The sequence below is a fragment of the Eurosta solidaginis genome, chromosome 5 (genome assembly GCF_040869045.1).
Source record: "Eurosta solidaginis isolate ZX-2024a chromosome 5, ASM4086904v1, whole genome shotgun sequence".
In the NCBI taxonomy this organism is placed as follows: Eukaryota; Metazoa; Arthropoda; class Insecta; order Diptera; family Tephritidae; genus Eurosta; species Eurosta solidaginis.
This window is the reverse complement of record NC_090323.1, coordinates 201,652,462-201,670,093: the sequence shown is the minus strand read 5'-3', so window position 1 is coordinate 201,670,093 and position 17,632 is coordinate 201,652,462. Positions and strand designations below refer to the sequence as shown.

Below are 17,632 nucleotides of genomic sequence, written 5' to 3'. Positions count from 1 at the left end.
TTCAGTAGCAGGTGGTGTTGCTGATTGCTTTTTCTTGATAATTTTCCATACAAAGCCTTGTACAACAAACTGTCAGTTAATCAAAATCTATGAAATTTTTCTTTTGACTTGACATTCTTCTGCACGGCGAATTGATTGAATTCGCTTTGCCACCACCTGGTATAGATTCGCCTTGGCCTTGTACTTTAATCAGCCCAATTCTAAACGAAAATTCCGTGCGAGTTTTTTCCCTTCTCCCATTCCTCGTATTCTAAATAAAAATTCCTTGTGAGTTTTTTCACTTCTCCCTTTCCTCCTATTCTGAACAATGTTCGAAAAAGCGGAAACCGGTTATGGGAGAAAAGTAGGTATTATGAATGTGAGGGAGAGGGAGATTTCTCTGCCATTTCATAGGAGTTTTTTCACTAGTTAAATTAAAGGGAATGTATCAAAATAGTTAAAGGAAAATGGTTATTTTAAGACAGAACACTTATTTGTACAAATTTGTGCTAAAATATGTAATTACATTCTACCACAATATTCTCACTGTTAATACAACAACAACAACCACAATAGTCTTTATTTTAAGTCGAAAATATATCATAAGCAACAGAAGAGCTTTTAGTATATTTGATGCAGCCATCCAGAAATTGCGCAATGATTTTTAAGAAGGCTTAAATAGATTTTGGCATATAGCGAAAGGCGAACTCAACTCGACTTGGCCGCCAGAAAATTGCTTTGCTGAATGAAAGCAGGCAACTCCAGTGGATTTGTGTTATCCCGCCGTCTTCTTCTTCTTATGCTACTCTGTTGATGTTGCTGTGGCACAAATTCATTACTCATTTCAGTGAATAACACATGAAATGCAATACTGTGCATTGTTTATATTTTATTTCTTAATTTCAAACAAATTTGCAACAATAAATAAACTTTTCAATTTTTTAAACGAAAGAAGAAATGCGCAACGAAATTTCAATTCACAAAACAGCTGACTTCGAAAATTCGAAATTCCTATTCCCCAATTATTCTTCTCCCTAGGAGAATAGAATTGGAGGAATTTTTCCGCGGGAATAAAAAAATCCGCGAGAACAAAATTCCGCGAGAATATTTAGAATTGGTCTGAATATGTCAGTGAATTGAATTCAATTAAAATTTTCTTTTGGCTTGATATTCTTCTGCACGGCGAATTGGTTCAATTCGCTTTGCTACCACCTGGTATGGATTCACCATGGAGATAACACCACCTATTACCGAATTCGCCTTCCGCTCTGCTTTACTCAAGGCGAATCCATACCAGAAGGTGGCAAAGCGAATTCAACCAATTCGCCGTGCAAAAGAATGTCGAGTCAGAAGAAAATTTTCATTGATTTCGATTAACTGACATAATTGCCGTCATCCAGTGAGTTTTACAGCTACGGCTCTAGCTCAATTCTCACGGGAATGCTCTGGATTATTGAGAGACTTGAGAAGCAGATGTCGTAATATTTTCGCACACGTGAAATGTGATAGTTAGATGTCGCCGCTGTTTTTCATTTAACTCATACGGCGGAAGGCTAAGCAGCGACATCTATTTTTGAAAAAGTAGGTTTATTAAAGGCAGCGTTGCCAAACTAAAGACAAGTAATTAACAAATTATATGGCTCACAAATTGAACTGGTGTTATCCCAACAGCTGATTGCTAATTGATAATTTTCCATACAAAGCCTTGTACAACAATATGTCAGTTAATCGAATCAATGAAAATTTTCTTTTGACTTGACATTCTTCTGCACGACGAATTGGTTGAATTCCCTTTGCCACCACCTGCTATGGATTCGCCTTGTTTATGGCAAATCGAATTCAACCAATTCGCAGAAGAATTTCAAGTCAAAAGAAAATGTTTATTGAATTCGATTGACTGACATATTGTTGTAAAAGGAGTTGGAAAGAACATTATCAAGAATATAGATGGGATAACAAAATTGAATTCGCCTTGGCTTTATTTTATCAACTTCTAGTCAGTTATATGCAGTACTTTGTGGTTAACTCCTCAAATGTGGGTAATTTCGATCGTTTCTGGGCAAACATACTAGGTCCCCGTTTTCGTTCTTACTGGAGTTTGCCCGGGCTTAAAACTTTTTGTATATTGTCAAGTATTTTGGTAAAACTTTCAAGCACTTCGCACTCGCGTCTTCTACCTCTTCCTTTTTCTTTTTGAGCATACATCCCGCTTCTCCGTTGAACTGGCGGCGGTGTAGGCAGCGTCCTTACTTTTGGATGAAACCCGGCATTCTTCTTCGTACCAGTTATTTTTCGGTGGTGGCCGTAAAAATTATTTCCCTCAGCGATGGTACGAAGTGCTTTAGATAAGTATGTTCGTTCTGAATTCTGTCCCGTTGATTTGTTCTTTCATAGACGAAGTGTGAGAGACGACCTGCGAAATCAGTAGCAGTCTATTGGGTTTCTGTTTTACTAGCGCACGGGCGGGCGCATATTTTGGCCGCGACGAGATGGTGATCTGAGTCGACGTTAGGTATTCAGATTCAGCGCAACAACAACATTATGCGCACATCTAAAACACTGGAGGTATGCCGTCCGTCTTAGACACCCTGGCCGATCCGATTATATTTATTTAGATCGAGGGACCGACATGTAGGTTGAATTATATTTTAAAGCTTTAATCATGTTTCGCTTACCGGAAAAGTCGATCAGCCTCATCCTATTAAGGAAGGTGGAGCCAAAAGCAATTCCTTTACCCACAAAATTTAAAAATGTGTCAAATTGTTTCATGGAGTTGTCGTGTGTAAATGGATCCGAAACTCCAAAAGAGAAGTTACTAATGAGCACCAAAGCCATTGTGACAATGATAAAAGTAGTTGTTTTTTTTTTTTAAATATAGAAGATACTACTCAGTAGCATCAAAAATGGCAAGTGACTTAAAAAGAGTCCTTAAATAAGCCAGGTTTTCTTTCAATTGATTCAATGCGTGTAATCCAAATTATATTTTTATTGTCATAGAGGCCAGAACCATGTACAGCAGCATTCCGTTATATATATAAAATTAATTTGTCTTTTTAAAATGGTACCACGCCAGTATTTAAATTTTATTTCGAGAATTTTCATTTATGTATGTAAATGTGGCTTGTCGCCATGTTTTTCATTGTCGCCATGTTTTTTCCTGTCCCGTTACGATGATCCGTTATATGCGAGTTGGTTTTTTTATGGCACCACGCCAGGTTTTAATTTTTAATATGCAATTATAAATTCACTGATTCCTGTTGGGAGTGCAAAACCACCACCCTGACTCCGGGCCAGTGAAGTACTGCATCTCCCAACTCCGCCTAAACGCCCAAGGGAAGCCAACCTTGAGGCCTATTTTAATTTTCCACTCAACGCAAAAAAGCCCGAAAATTGACGCTGAGGCGAGGATGACCCTGTACGACCGCTCACACGAAAAGATAATACCGGAATGTAAAAGTAATTTGTGTGTTAACATGGACCAAAGTTAAAAGCGGAGTCATTGGTGCCGTTTGTCGTATCGCTGTAGTCGTATCCCTAACGTAATCAGCTGTTTATCGTTACGGCGCAAACCAAAAACCAATTGGTTGGCTACGATACGGTTACGACCTTAGCGGCACCAATAATCGGTTGCATTGATTCCCATAAGGTTGGTCGAATCAGCTGTTATAAAGTTACCGACATTGTGTATGAAACTGTTATAAGGTTACCGACATTGTGAATGAAACTAAGTTAGGTTAGGTTAGGTTAAAGTGGTTGCCTCCCCTGTCCGAGCGGAGACTCACTTAGGCCGTTGTGGCCCGTTGTGCTACCACGCGGGGCCCCTATTTCCTGTTACCCTACTTTCGAAGAAGAAGAAAGTTTAGACCCCAGTGAGGCTAAACCAGCGCGTTTGCCTAATGAAACGCAAGATGTCATTTGGGTTTATAGATTCAAGCTCCGAAAGGCACCCAAAAGAGTGTATTTGGAGGCATTGGTACCTGGTTTTTGAGAGTGTGGGACAGTGGCACAGATAGTGCTCAACGCTTTCTATCTCCTCCTCGTCCCTACAGCTTCGGTGGAAGTCACTTGTCTGCAGGCCCATATAGGCACCGTGAGTGCCCATCAGACAGTGACCTTTAGTCGGCTTATAGAGATACGGTTTAACAATTTCACCGATCGCGATCTCTTTTCATCCAGCTTAGGCCAGATTTGCTTGGATATACTACATGTAGGTTCTTTGACCCATCTGGCGTTTGCCTGATCCGTGAAAAGAGATCGCAGGTAGTATTTGCAAGTGTTTAGAGGAGGGCTGGCCCATCCAGCGGAGGTTATTGTTTGCAGGTTGGTGCCTTCCCTAGCTAGCTCATCCGCGGCGCAGTTTCCTGAGATGTCACAGTGGCCACGAACCCATATTATGCTTAGGTTGAAATTTTCAGCTAGTTTGTTGAGGGTTTCTCTGCACTTCAATGCCACTAGTGACGAGGTGTTACTGAATTGCAGGGAGTTTATGGCAGCTTGGCTGTCAGAGAAAATTGAAATAGAATTGGCCACCTGCAGGTTAGCAATATAGAGGGCTGCTTCCCAGATAGCTATGAGTTCGGCATGAAAAACACTGCAGTGATCGGGTAAGCGAAAGCTCTCGCTTAGATTAAGCTTCTCCGAGAATATTCCGCTGCCGACTCTGTTGTTTAGTTTAGAGCCATCTGTAAAAACGGAGATTTCGTGTGATCCCGGCTCCACGCCGTTTGGCCACTCGTTCCTCTCTGGGATTCTAGTGGAAAATTTGTTGTCCTAGCAAGGAGACGATGTTGTATGGTCCAATTGTAAGAAGGATTCGGGGACTTGCTTCAGGATCCGGGTGTGACCAAACCTGCAGTCCCTCCATGGTTCGATAGCGTTGAGCCTTGCCGCGTTGCAGGAGGCACAGTATCTACCATATAGATCAGTTGGGAGAAGGAATAATATGGTTTCAAGAGCTTTGGTGGGAGTGGAGGGAAGGGCACCGCTCGTGAGCATTGCCGCCATCCTCTGCACTCTCGTTACTTTGCTCTTGTTAGATTTGATATCGAGTGCCGTCCACCATACGGTGACGGCGTAGAAGAGTATGGGTCTCACCACTGCCGTATAGATCCAATGGACTATGTGTGGCTGGAGACCCCACCTTTTTCCGATTGCCGACTTACAAGCGTAGAGAGGCATTGTGGCTTTCCTGGATCGTTCCTCCGCATTTCGCTTCCAGTCAAGCTTCCTGTCTAGAATAACTCCGAGATATTTAATCTCGGTAGAGAGTTTGATTTCCCTCCCGACGGGAGGGTAAATTCCGGTATAATGCGTTTGCGGATAAAAAGCACCATCTCAGTTTATCCACTGCTGATGCTAAGTACGCATTTCATAGACCAAGTGTTTGTTAGATTAAGAGCATTTTGCAAGAGTTCGCCAAGCACCGGAAGGTGTTTGCCGGTAACTGTCAAGGCTATGTCGTCGGCATATGCAATGACTTGGCATCCGGTGGGCTATAGTATAGATAACAGAGCGTTCACCGTCAGGTTCCATAGTAGAGGAGAAAGAACGCCCCCCTGGGGGGTTCCCCTGCTGGTATACCTTATTAACGATGAGAGATAATGATTCTCTTGTTTAGAAGGAACAATGAATGAAACTAAGTGTGATATCTTATCTGTCAACTGCCTGACAGGATGTTCAATATGGCTACTTATTAGCGTTTTTTTGACAGGGTGTACAATATGTCGGCAAATAGGGCCTGCTATCTTCAGCGGATGATAGAAAGAGATACAGAATGAGACAGCGATAGTCAATTACAAATCAGGTGATTCAATCACTTTGGAATTTTGACGTCTATGCAGAAGATATCACACTTAGTTTCATTCACAATGGTTACCAATACGGTTACCGATAACGCACCAATGTCTGCAGCTTAAAGCGGAGTCATTGGTGCCGTTTGTCGTATCGCTGTAGTAACCCTAACGTAACCCTATATGATACATTGTTACGATTAATGGTGCCTTAACCTAAAAATCGTGAAAATTTCATAAAAATGAAGAAAACGCAAAAAATTACAAACATATTCCACAAAAAATAAGTCTCCTAGTCATAACGTATCCAAAACAATGAATGAAATCTACAAAAAGTTATTAAATTCACCAAATCAAATATTTTTAGGTTATGGATATGGCGAAAACCCAAAAATCAATTGGTTGGCTGCGATACGGTTACGACCTTAGCTTTGCGATATTTCACCAATAATCGATTACATTGATTCCCATAAGGTTGGTTGAATCAGCTGTTATAAGGTTACCGAAAACGCACCAATGTCTGCAGCTTTATGCGTTATGCGACAATACGTGCATGCCTCGGGTGCGTTCACAATGTAAGGAGTTTCTAATTACAACTCTGTTTAATGCCACATTCTTTTTGACATTTCTAAATTCAGCTGTCGACGTCGTCGTGTACGAAATGTGGTTTTAATTTTTTCTTGGAAAATATTGGAAGTAGAGTTTGTGAATACTGCAATAAGTTTGTTAAATATACACCCATGTGGACTTGTTATGCAGTGTGTTTTAATCTACATACATTCATTTAAAATATATATAATTAAAGAAAATTGCATCTTAAATAAATAAAAGGCATTTCAGTAGAAGCAAACAAAAAGTTGAAAAAAGTAGGAGCAGAGGCGGCAATGAAATTGTGAAACGCGGCTTGTGCATTGTGTGCTACGTACCGCCGTTGCCGTGTGAACGCGTCCCATAGAAACGAAGTGAACGAAACTGTATTTGAAATACCGGAACAAAAGAAAAGTAGAAATAGCAATTTGGCAAATGAGAAAAGTCCGATAAAATTCGCGAATGTGTCAATACGGGAACGAAACATAGCGGCTTTTGTTTGTGCATAAAATCAACTTTTGTTGAAGATAAAAAGTTTAATATTTTAAATTTTCTTTAATAACCTAGTGACGATAATTGTGCTACAAAATTGATATCAGCAAACATAAAATAAAGTCTAATGAATTGTGAAGACTTTCACTATACTAACTCCAAAAACGTGTGCGTACGAGTGTCTCGTCGTTGGAATTGTGAGTCGTCTATGAAAAAAAGAATAAAACTCATACAGAACAAGTGGTTTCAACATATTTTTTCAGCTAAGTCTTTATGAAAAGGCACTCTTTCAACTATTAAAAAAAAACTAGTTGTCCACCAGAAAAATGATATTTGCTATATCTTTGCAAAAAAAGTAAAAATATTGCAGAAGTTACAAGAAAGATATCGGCAACGTTATCAATCTAAAGAAAAATAAATGTGATCTAAAAAGACAACATTTGGCAATAGTTTTATAATACACTTCTTTAGTATTAACTATAAAAAAGCAGAACTCCATTCATTTTATGTTCAAGCAATCATCTTTTACTAAGTATAAAATATACGAATTTTGCTGAACGCATTAAAAACAGCGAGGAGTCTCACTACAATTGGAAAATTTGTTCAAACATTTGGTAAGTTTGTACTGAAATTAGATTTACTAATTTACTAATATTTTAACGACATTTAATTCACAAAGTTGAAAACGGTGTATCATGCGTTTGATTTCCAGTCATTTGCCTAATAACGTTTATTATTTATTTAATCTGTTGAGGATCTGAATACCCATTGTAGAGCTCAATCGTGGTCCACTAAGGGAAACATTTTTAGCGGTTGCACCTAAGATATGAATGCTTCAACAGGCTGAATTCTCTCATATATTTACGTTAAACCCCGACATATCCAATGCCCAGTACCTGTACGGCGGGCACCACCTATTGGCATGCTCAAATAACCAATGACAGTTCCTACAGCAAAGGACCAGATAAACAGGGTAAAGTCACTGCTACATCAACAACAGGCTAAATTGATGCGACAATAGGACGATCACAAAATACATTTGCTCGCAGCTGGAACTTTAAAGAAGTAGTTTTTTTATCACACTACAGAAAACAATAATGCAACTGAATGTTTGCGTGTCTTCCGGTAGAAGTATTTGGGCATATTCACATGCTATTACATTTCAAAACCAGACTTGTAAGAAACATATATACGTCTACCTGCAAATTTCGGCAATATTGGACAGCCACGTCGATGACATTAAGCTATCGAGTGTCTTACAACCATATATACTGAGAGTTACGTTGGATATTGACGACCGTTTCGGTGAGCACTCTACTGCAATTGTACCTAAAGTTCAGAACCGTAAACAATTCTTTAAAACCCTCTTGACAGCACTTGGGGCAAAGAAAAATAAACGCTCATAGCTCAATTTAAACTACCGCTTATATGCTACGCGTCCCCATTGTGGTCGCCTAGTCTCCTAGAATGGGATTAAAGGGGTTGATAAGCGCAATGCAAAGCTTTATAGCTTCAGAGCTTCCAAAATCTTCGGGGATTGTTGTTGTTGTTGCAGCGATAAGGTTACTCCCCGAAGGCTTTGGGGAGTGTTATCGATGTGATGGTCTTTTGCCGGATTTAGATTCAGTGCCGCTAACATTAAGATGCTAGCCCGACCATCTCGGGACCGATTTATATGGCCACATTAAACCTTGCTTACAATCGATTATTCGGATAATCGACTAGTCTAGTACAACTTATGCATTGATTGAACATAGAGTAGCTGGTATTCGAATACTTATTGGCACTTTTTCTCATTTATCTAGGAGCTAGTCTGGACTATCGATATACGCCGATAGCATCGTATGTAAGTATCACACTCATTAACACACGTCCAAAGTTCCTTTGTACACACAATTTTTTCCTGTGTACAACAACATTACAACAACCACAAGAACATTTTAAATTTTTTTTCAAAATAACTTTTCACAGGCGCAAAATTTTTAATTTCCGTTTTCGGATTCACGATTCTGGGTACAAAACGCGTCTTTTGACACCTCTCCCTATTTTTGGACGTGTATTAAGTGTGTCATACTGTCGTATGGAATAACCCAAACATCTAACAGAGCTAACACTTTATTTTCCGCTTCCGGATTTTAATTTTTGGGGTCAAAAGGCGCAATTTGATAACTCTTACCAGCATTACAAGAGCTACCAATGCGTTTTTATATTATATAGTAGAAGATCCGGCAGACGTCCTGCCTTAAATTTGGCCTATCTGCATACATTTTAATAAGATTTTTCGCCTGACTCTCCACATTATATACAGACATTCTAGGGGTACCCGAGTCCACGTTTTGGCCTATATCTCGAGACGCTAGTCATCCAGGGGTCTGAAAATTACCCTCTACTAAAGCACTCATCAACAGCTTTCATTTGATATCAATATTCTATAAACGCATTCTAGGGATACCCGGGTCCACATTTTGGCCTATAGCTCGAAACCCTAGTCACCCAGGGGTATGAAAATTACCCTCCAATAAAGCACTCAGCAACAGCTTTCATTTGATATCCATATTCTATACACACATTCTAGGGGTACCCAGGTCCACGTTTTGGCCTATATCTCGAGACCCGAGTCACCCAGGGGTATGAAAACTACCCTCTACTAAAGCACTCATCAACAGCTTTCATTTGATATCCATATTCTGTAAACACTCTAGGGGTACCCGGGTCCACGTTTTGGCCTATATCTTGAGACCCTAGCCACCCAGGGGTATGACAATTACCCTCTACTAAAGCACTCATCAACAGATTTCATTTGATATTCATATTCTATAAACACATTCTACGGGTGTCCGGGTCCAGGTTTTGACCTATATCTCGAGACCCTAGTCACATATCCTATATTTCAAGTTAGATCAAACTACACACGGGGTGCAAAACAAATTCAAAATTGGTTCAGTAGTTTAGGAGTCCATTGGCCTCAAACATAGTGCCACATATTTTTTTATATACATATTAAGATTAAGATAAACATAATTCTTCCACACTGCAATGGCTAATCGCTACAAACGATAGTATCGATACTCATAAAACATTGATAGTATCATCGATAGGTACAAACTATCGATGCTATCGTCGATAGTTTTCCACCACTATTTGCTATGAGTCACTTATTACGTTTTCGTTTGGAACGCCTCCCTTTAACTGAAAAATTAACATGTAATAAATTTGTCATAAATCTAGTTCCAAAAATTAAAAAAAATGTGCTCACCAAGTTTTAGAGATGCAAAATAAAAATATTCAGAAACAAAGTCACAAGTTTAGTATTAAATTATGTGCTGAAAAAGTGTAGAAAACGCTGGCCCAAAGAGAGAAATATAACACGACGTTAAATTTAGGTGTGCAGTGGTGTGTGACAATTTAACGGAATTCCCACAGAATAGTTAGTTAAATGCCTGCATTCAATCTTTCGCATCACAGAATTATCATATCAAATTTTTCCTGTTCTGTTTTGTTCATTTTTATAAAAATTGTTCTTGTTAAAGTTTGTGGGTGTGTACGTTTTTTCAGCAGCAACAATACCTTATACCTTGCATCTCCCGATGCACTCTGCGCACATGTCTTTCCCAAATTGAACTTTGGCAATCCTCACATGTTTCATTCTCTTGACATACCAGAAACATTTGGTAAAGCAACTTTGCGTGCACTGGCGATTTCTAGTATCCCAAATCTCCTAGTACCAATGCTTATTTGTGGTAATAAAAGGTAGTGATACGTTATCGAATAAATAGTATCGATTAGCTCCCTCTTAAAACTATCGGCTACAAACATCAGTAAAAGAAGAAGCTTAACTTGAGGCGTTTTTTATATGAAAATATGTATTTTAGCTCAAAAAATGTCGGGAGAGGAGTCGAAAAACACGCGTTGTCCAAAGACGTAACTGTGAGTTAAAAAATGTACACTTTTTTCATATAATTTTTATGTAAAAAAAAATGTTTATTTCAAAACTCACACTTACTGAAAACAGCCCCAGGACCGGAAAGCAAAAAATAAAATTTTTATTTCTGTCGAAAGATATTTTCAAAAAACTGAAAAATAGCCCCAGGTCACTCTGAAACGATGGGTGTTTGTGGAAAATTACTCTGGCCGCTCCAGCAATGATATGGGATCCAAACTAAATCCACGCGAAATCTCTTAGCACACTATTTGCCCCTATTATCCCTAATCCGTTTATCCATACAATTTTCTAAGCGGTACAACCCTTATATCTACTCTTGACTGCTCCTGTAACCTGAAATTAAATAATTACTGGAGATCTGATTTAAAAAAAATATATATTTTGGCCCATCTCATCGCGGTTCGAATGAAAAAAAAAATATTCCCGAGACAGGTAAAAAGTACCAGAAGGTACTAGGACCGGAGCGTATTGGATTCCGTCAAAGGACTGCCTATATCCTTATAACAATAATATTTAAAAATAGTATATTACATTGTTTAAACCTACATAATAACATTATGTGAATCCGATTTGGTTCACAACATATTGTCTTAAAGCACATTGCCTCTATAAAAAATTAAAAATCGTATAGCGGTGGGTGTTCCGTATTACAGTTCTGTATTCTAGCCACTGAGCTATCACATCTGTGAAATATACAGTCTGTCATACATTATGATTATTAGAACATGTTTACACATGTCCTTATCTTTAATGAATCGCCATAGATAATCCACGCGTTTACATATGTTCCATCCCTAAGAACTAGGTTATACTCGGCGTGCTTTGTACACAGAGTGTATTAGCATTGATTGGATAACGGTTGGTTGTACAGGTATAAAGGAATCGAGACAGATATAGACTTCTATATACCAAAATCATCAGTATCGAAAAAAAATTTGATTGAGCCATGTTCGTCCATCCGTTAACACGATAACTTGAGTAAATATTGAGATATCTTCAATTTGGTACACGAGCTTATCTGGACCCAGAATAGATTGGTATTGAAAATGAGCGAAATTGGATGATAACCACGCCCACTGTTTATATATATAACATTTTGGAAAACACATAAAACCTGATTATTTAGTAAATAATACACCTAGAATGTTGAAATTTGACGTGTGGACTGATATTGAAACTCTTGATAAAAATTAAAAAAATAATTTTAAAATGAGCGTGGCTCCGCCCACTTGTGATAAAATCCATTTTACAAATATTATTTATCATAAATCAAGCATCGTTACACCTATCATAACAAAATTCGGCAGAGAGTTTGCCTTTACTATAAGGAATGCTTTGAAGAAAAATGAAGGAAGTCGGTTAAGGACCACGCCCACTTTTCTATAAAAGATTTTTAAAAGGGTCGTGGACGAATAAAATTAGCTATATCTTTGCAAAAGAGATCTTTATATCAATGGTATTTCATTTCCCAAGTGGATTTATAACAATAAATAGGAAAAACTTCAAATTAAAAAAAAATGGGGGTGGCGCCGCCGCCCCTTTTATGACTAAGCAATTTTCAATGTTTCGGGACCCATAACTGGAAGAAAAATGTACATATCCTAACAAAATTGTGTACACATATTTTCCTTATATCAGAAAATATTTCTAGTAAAAATTGACGGGACCACGGCAACTAAGATATAAAACAAGTTTAAAAGAGTCGTAGACTAGAATAATAAGCAATAACTTAGCAGAAAATAGTTTCGAATCAATGATATTTCACTTATCAAGTTTTACTGTAAGAGGAAATGGGCAGACATTTTTCCTTTAAACGGTCGGTGCCACGTGTTATGTAGAAAAGTAATTTATCTGAAATGAAATGTACAATTGAAGCTCACGCTGAGCATATAATGTGCGGTTACATCCGAACTTAGACACCTGTAGTTGTTTTTTGTAAAATTTTCTCGTTTCTCTTTTATTATGTGCTTCCAATTAGAGATTACACTCCAGAGGTGGAACTTTTTATATGAAAAAATTCGCATCTCTAAAATTTGATCATAATTACAGATTATCGAAGGGAAAATTTATATGGAAAATTGCGAAAAAAAGATAATCTCGTTATATGTAAACTTGGTCTAAGCATTGGTTTTCAGTGTGAGTTTAAACTCCCGAACACTTTCAACTTTTGAGTCGTTTTGGCGCTGGTGTCACTTTGAAATTACGCGCGCTGAAAGCTTGCCTGCCACCGTGAACGCAAGGAAACTCAAATTTTGATTTGTTTCACTGATTAAATTTTAAAACGAACAAATTTGTTGCTATGTATATGTAAATCATGATGAAATTAATATTCAGATGTTCTCATCCCGTTGACGTTTTCCCTTATTCTGACAAGTTCGGCATGCATAATTTAGAGGGTTGTCTATCATACATAACTGCCTTTGAAATCTACTACGGTCGGAGTAGATTTTACTATACGTTTAGAAATATAATAACGTATGTAAGCCGCTACCATAATATTTTAGACATAACATAACTTTGTATTCCCCAAAAGATTAAAGGAAAATTTTTGCAGAAAACGTAATTTTTTGAGGAAATTTGTAGGAAAAATATAGCAATAAAAATTTAGTACTTTTGTAGTACAAGGAAATACTGGCAAATAGAGCTGCCGAAAAAGTTAGGTCATGTTGTTGCCATCACCTTTATCATTTTCATCATAATGTAAATATTTTTCAAGATAAAACAAAAATAAAAATTAATGTATTTCGCATACAATCAAAGACATTGGAATAAGAGAAAAACAACTCTCTGAAGTTGACAAGACAACTTTTACGTGGAAAAAAATTACCCATTGGGAAAATTGCTGTGAATTTGCCGTAATTTATTCGTGAACCAAAAAAATTTGCCGCGGCCATATTTTAGAAAATATAGGGTGGCACGCTAACTTCACGTGAAGTTGGTGGTGCACCATAAAAAAATTTAAATTTTTGTTTCCAAAAAATTAAATATGCCACTTATCTACGGCAAATTATTGTGCAAGAATTATTTTCCTAGCTGGTCGCTAAGATGGTTTTCTGAGGGTGACACGCCAACTTCTAAAATATGGTCACGGCAAATTTTTTTGTTTCGTGGATAAATTACGGCGTTTTTCCCAATAGGTAATTTTTTTCCAAGTAAAAGCTGTCTTGCCAACTTCAGAGGTGAGAAGAACGTAAGTTTCTGAAATCTTCTGAATATGTAATTCGATTGCTCGCGGTATTTCATGAATATCGAGCCGCTATAGACGAGTACAATAATCAGTGGTATCGATAAAACACACCCAGTACTCATATCGTTTTATTACTAGTCGTCTCGTACAAGGAGGAATATTTGATGGTTGAAACAGGGCGAAAGTTAAACGGCGACTGACTTATTTAATGATATGTCAAAAAATTTTATTCATCAATTTGTGGCAGAAATAAATAAAATATTTCCTGTTAATATCGGATAGAAATTTAAACGAAGTGCATACAAATCAAAATTTCATAAAATTATTACTTGATTGCTAGAAAACGGTTAAGAAAAAAATGAAAACGTATGGATAATTGATCGAAAATCTATTCAATTGCTGAAGTGAAAAAAGTGGCGTAGCTGCACACATCATTAATTGCAAGGCTATGGCTATGTAGAGAAGAAAAACGAAATTTTTTATGCAAGAAAAAATGAAAATATTCAGTTGCCACTTAATATTTGACTGCTTTCAATTTTTCCTATTGCGTGCTATTGGTTAAAGTGCATTTTGTGAAAAAAAAGTTCATGCGACAAAAAATTATAAAAATTAGGTAAAGTAATAACATGAGTACTAGAAAAACTCGAAACATACAGTACGACGAAAATTAGCAATAAAATAACGAAGAAGAATACAAGAAAGTAGGAAGAGCAGAGGCGACAATAGAAGAGACCACATAAAGAAAGAAGAGGATAAAAGTTGTGGGAAAGCTGGCGATCAATTTAAAGGATAGCCCACAAGAAACAAGAAGGGAAGTCGAATGGATTATTAAAAAACAACTACTGAGAATTAAGTTATTGCATAGTCGCGGCAAAAATTTTGGAATATATTATATCGTTTCTGCTACGGCAGCGGTGTTTAACACCAACACGACATCGTCGTTTTACATCAAATTTCTTGTCGATCGACCAAGCAAGCAGGCGTTAAAGGTTAAAATTACCTAAATACGAGTACTCGATTATTTTTGGATAGGTCGTGAGAAAACTTGGACGCTGACAACAACAGCACAACGAAGGCGTTGGCTGCTGTCAGTCATCAACTTTAACGATGCGATGATTTGTAGAAAATATTTAATGCAGCGAAAATAACAACAACAAAGAAAAAATTATCAATCAGCAAAGTGGTCTTTGAAGTAGAAAACCAAATATTAAAACTAAAGTGATACAAATTAAATTTGTTTTATTAATTAAGCGCGCACTAAAACGTACGACATTTATTCGTGCGTAAGTGCGTGCGTGTTTACGGCCAGTCTCCAGTTCAGCAGTAACGATTGACCAATAGGTTGAGATTTTTTCCAAGTAACGCACAAAATGGAATATCTATGGGGTTTGTATTTTTTAATTCGATAAACCTTAAGGAGAGAAAATATAGCTGCTTTTACCACCTACTTTATTCATTGCACCCATTAATGATTTTTCCAAAGACACTGCGCATTTGTCATTACCTACATATGTATTTTTGTTTTGTTTTGGTTTTGCTTCCTTATATCTTTTCTAGGTATCATGCACGAAGGATAAGGCATGCAATTGTAATTTTATTTCCATAATAACACCGCTAAAAGGCTAATTAATGGGGACTTGTAACCATAAAACCATAACCAGATAAAACAGCTGATCGAACTTACCTTATGGAAATCAATGTAATCGATTAATGGTGCCATACCATAACGCTAACTCGATTACATTGATTTCCATAAAGTAGGTGTGATCACTGTTTTATCTGGTTATGGCTTTATGGTTATAAGTCACCATTAATTCGCCCTTAGCCCTTAAGGCACCATTAACCGAACACATTGGAGATGGATATGGATATGGGTATGGTTACGACTATGGCGTTAGGGTTAAGGAAGTTTAATTTGACCTTTAAAGTTCTTCTTCGTTTAAAGTTTGTATTACAGTAGTCGCTCACAAATTAGAACCTCTAGTAATTAGAATGTCCAGAAATTAGAATCAACGTTTTCAATACATTAACTACACAATCTAAAATTGGAATCGTATGTTTTTATTTTTTTGTTGCACAATAGATATTTATTTATTTATTTGTCAGTCTACAAATTAAACAATTATACAGACCAAGTATACCGACACTTAATTCTCAGATGTAATACACGAAATAAACAACATAAGCAGTCATAAATTTTAAAGTAATATTTAAACAGTATTTAATTAAACGCTTGACAATTTCAATTAAAAACTTAGAAGTAAGCAAAAGTTAAAATTTTGTAAATGTGTTAAAATGTACTCACGAAGGAGCTATTAAATAATAATTTAAGAAATTGACAATAAAGCAAATTAATAGTAGATGAAATATATACAGAATAGAATTTATACGGAGTAAATGTGATTGCATACATATAAAAATAATGATCACAACGCAATTTTGCAAACATGTTTCAAGTAACTGGTACTTCATATTTGAAACAGAGGGTTGAACAGTATATCACGGTTTAGCGTTCTTTGCTTCATGTCGAATTACAAATTTAATGTAGTTAAAAGGTATTTTTTAATACAAAGAAACGAGTCGCAGACGTCTAAATTTTTACAGTGTTTATTAAAATCGAGACATAAACAGCGAAGTGGGGAGGGGAATCCCCAATATATTCATGTTACGCTCGGTAGTCGTTGGATTTTCGTCGCGGTTTTGTACGGTTTCTTTTAGTTTTTGTGTGAAATTCGGTAGGCGTGTACGTCTTTTAGCATTGTTAGTTTAAAAGTGAAAGTAATACCCTGAAATGCCAAATAAACGTAAGAAAAATACTTTGTCCTTGGAAACCAAAGTACAGATCTTGGAAAGGCTTGACAAAAGTGTTCAAGGGAAGCGGTTAGCCCTAGAACTTGATGTGGCGCCATCTGCAATCAGCTACATACATATATCAAATCGAATAAATCATCAATTTCAAACGTTTCTAATACGAATCATGAGGGTAACAAAAAATCATTGCACATCTCTGGATATTGTTTATGAAGTTTTTGATTAATTTTTGGCTTTTTTAATGTATTTCATCGATCTTTTATGTATTTTTAATGAAATATTATATTTATTGTAATTGTCGTTTTGTGTTTTGATCTTTTTTTGATTTAGCGTATATGTATATACATTAGAGCGGGTCAAACACCATAGCTCTAAGTCGGATTTCGAGTCCCCCACTTTTGTAAAATAGAATAAAAATTAATAAAATAAAATAATGTCAGGGTAAAAAAAAAATATAAAAACTGACAGTTTATATTATTAGAACTTATCTACCAATGTATTTAAATGTAAAATACTATAATTCTGTTGTATACGGCAGTTTACTTTTATCAAAGTTTATTCGTTGGACACGTTACCTACCACGTAATTTACCTAATGTTGTAGATGGCGTAATCCAAAATAATTCATATTACGTATGTACATGTGGAAAACATTTTATTAACAATGTTATTTGATGTTAGAAAAGCCATACGTGATAGAGCTATCAAAAAATTATATACTATCGAGAAAAAATACTTGATCCAACTAAACTCAGGGTTTACAAAAAATATAATATCAATTTTAATGCTTCAGATTATACTGATATGATTGGTCTGAATGACTATACTATATACTATATGAACC

At 36.7% G+C, this 17,632-nt stretch overlaps 1 protein-coding gene across 13 annotated transcripts in view; it reads left to right on the top strand.

Annotated features, from left to right (window-relative positions):
* The first annotated feature begins 6,425 nt into the window (after positions 1-6,425).
* Positions 6,426-17,632, top strand: part of Larp4B (La-related protein 4B) — a 114,086-nt gene continuing 102,879 nt past the window's right edge. For 11 of the 13 annotated variants that reach the window (XM_067787489.1, XM_067787488.1, XM_067787491.1 and 8 more), the window contains exon 1: positions 14,164-15,364. In XM_067787489.1, coding sequence (XP_067643590.1) covers positions 15,349-15,364 — 16 coding nt within the window. In that variant the 5' untranslated portion in view covers positions 14,164-15,348. Of the gene's footprint in view, positions 7,463-14,163; positions 15,365-17,632 lie in introns of those variants that run through there. The other 2 variants (XM_067787492.1, XM_067787490.1) reach the window with 1 other exon arrangement.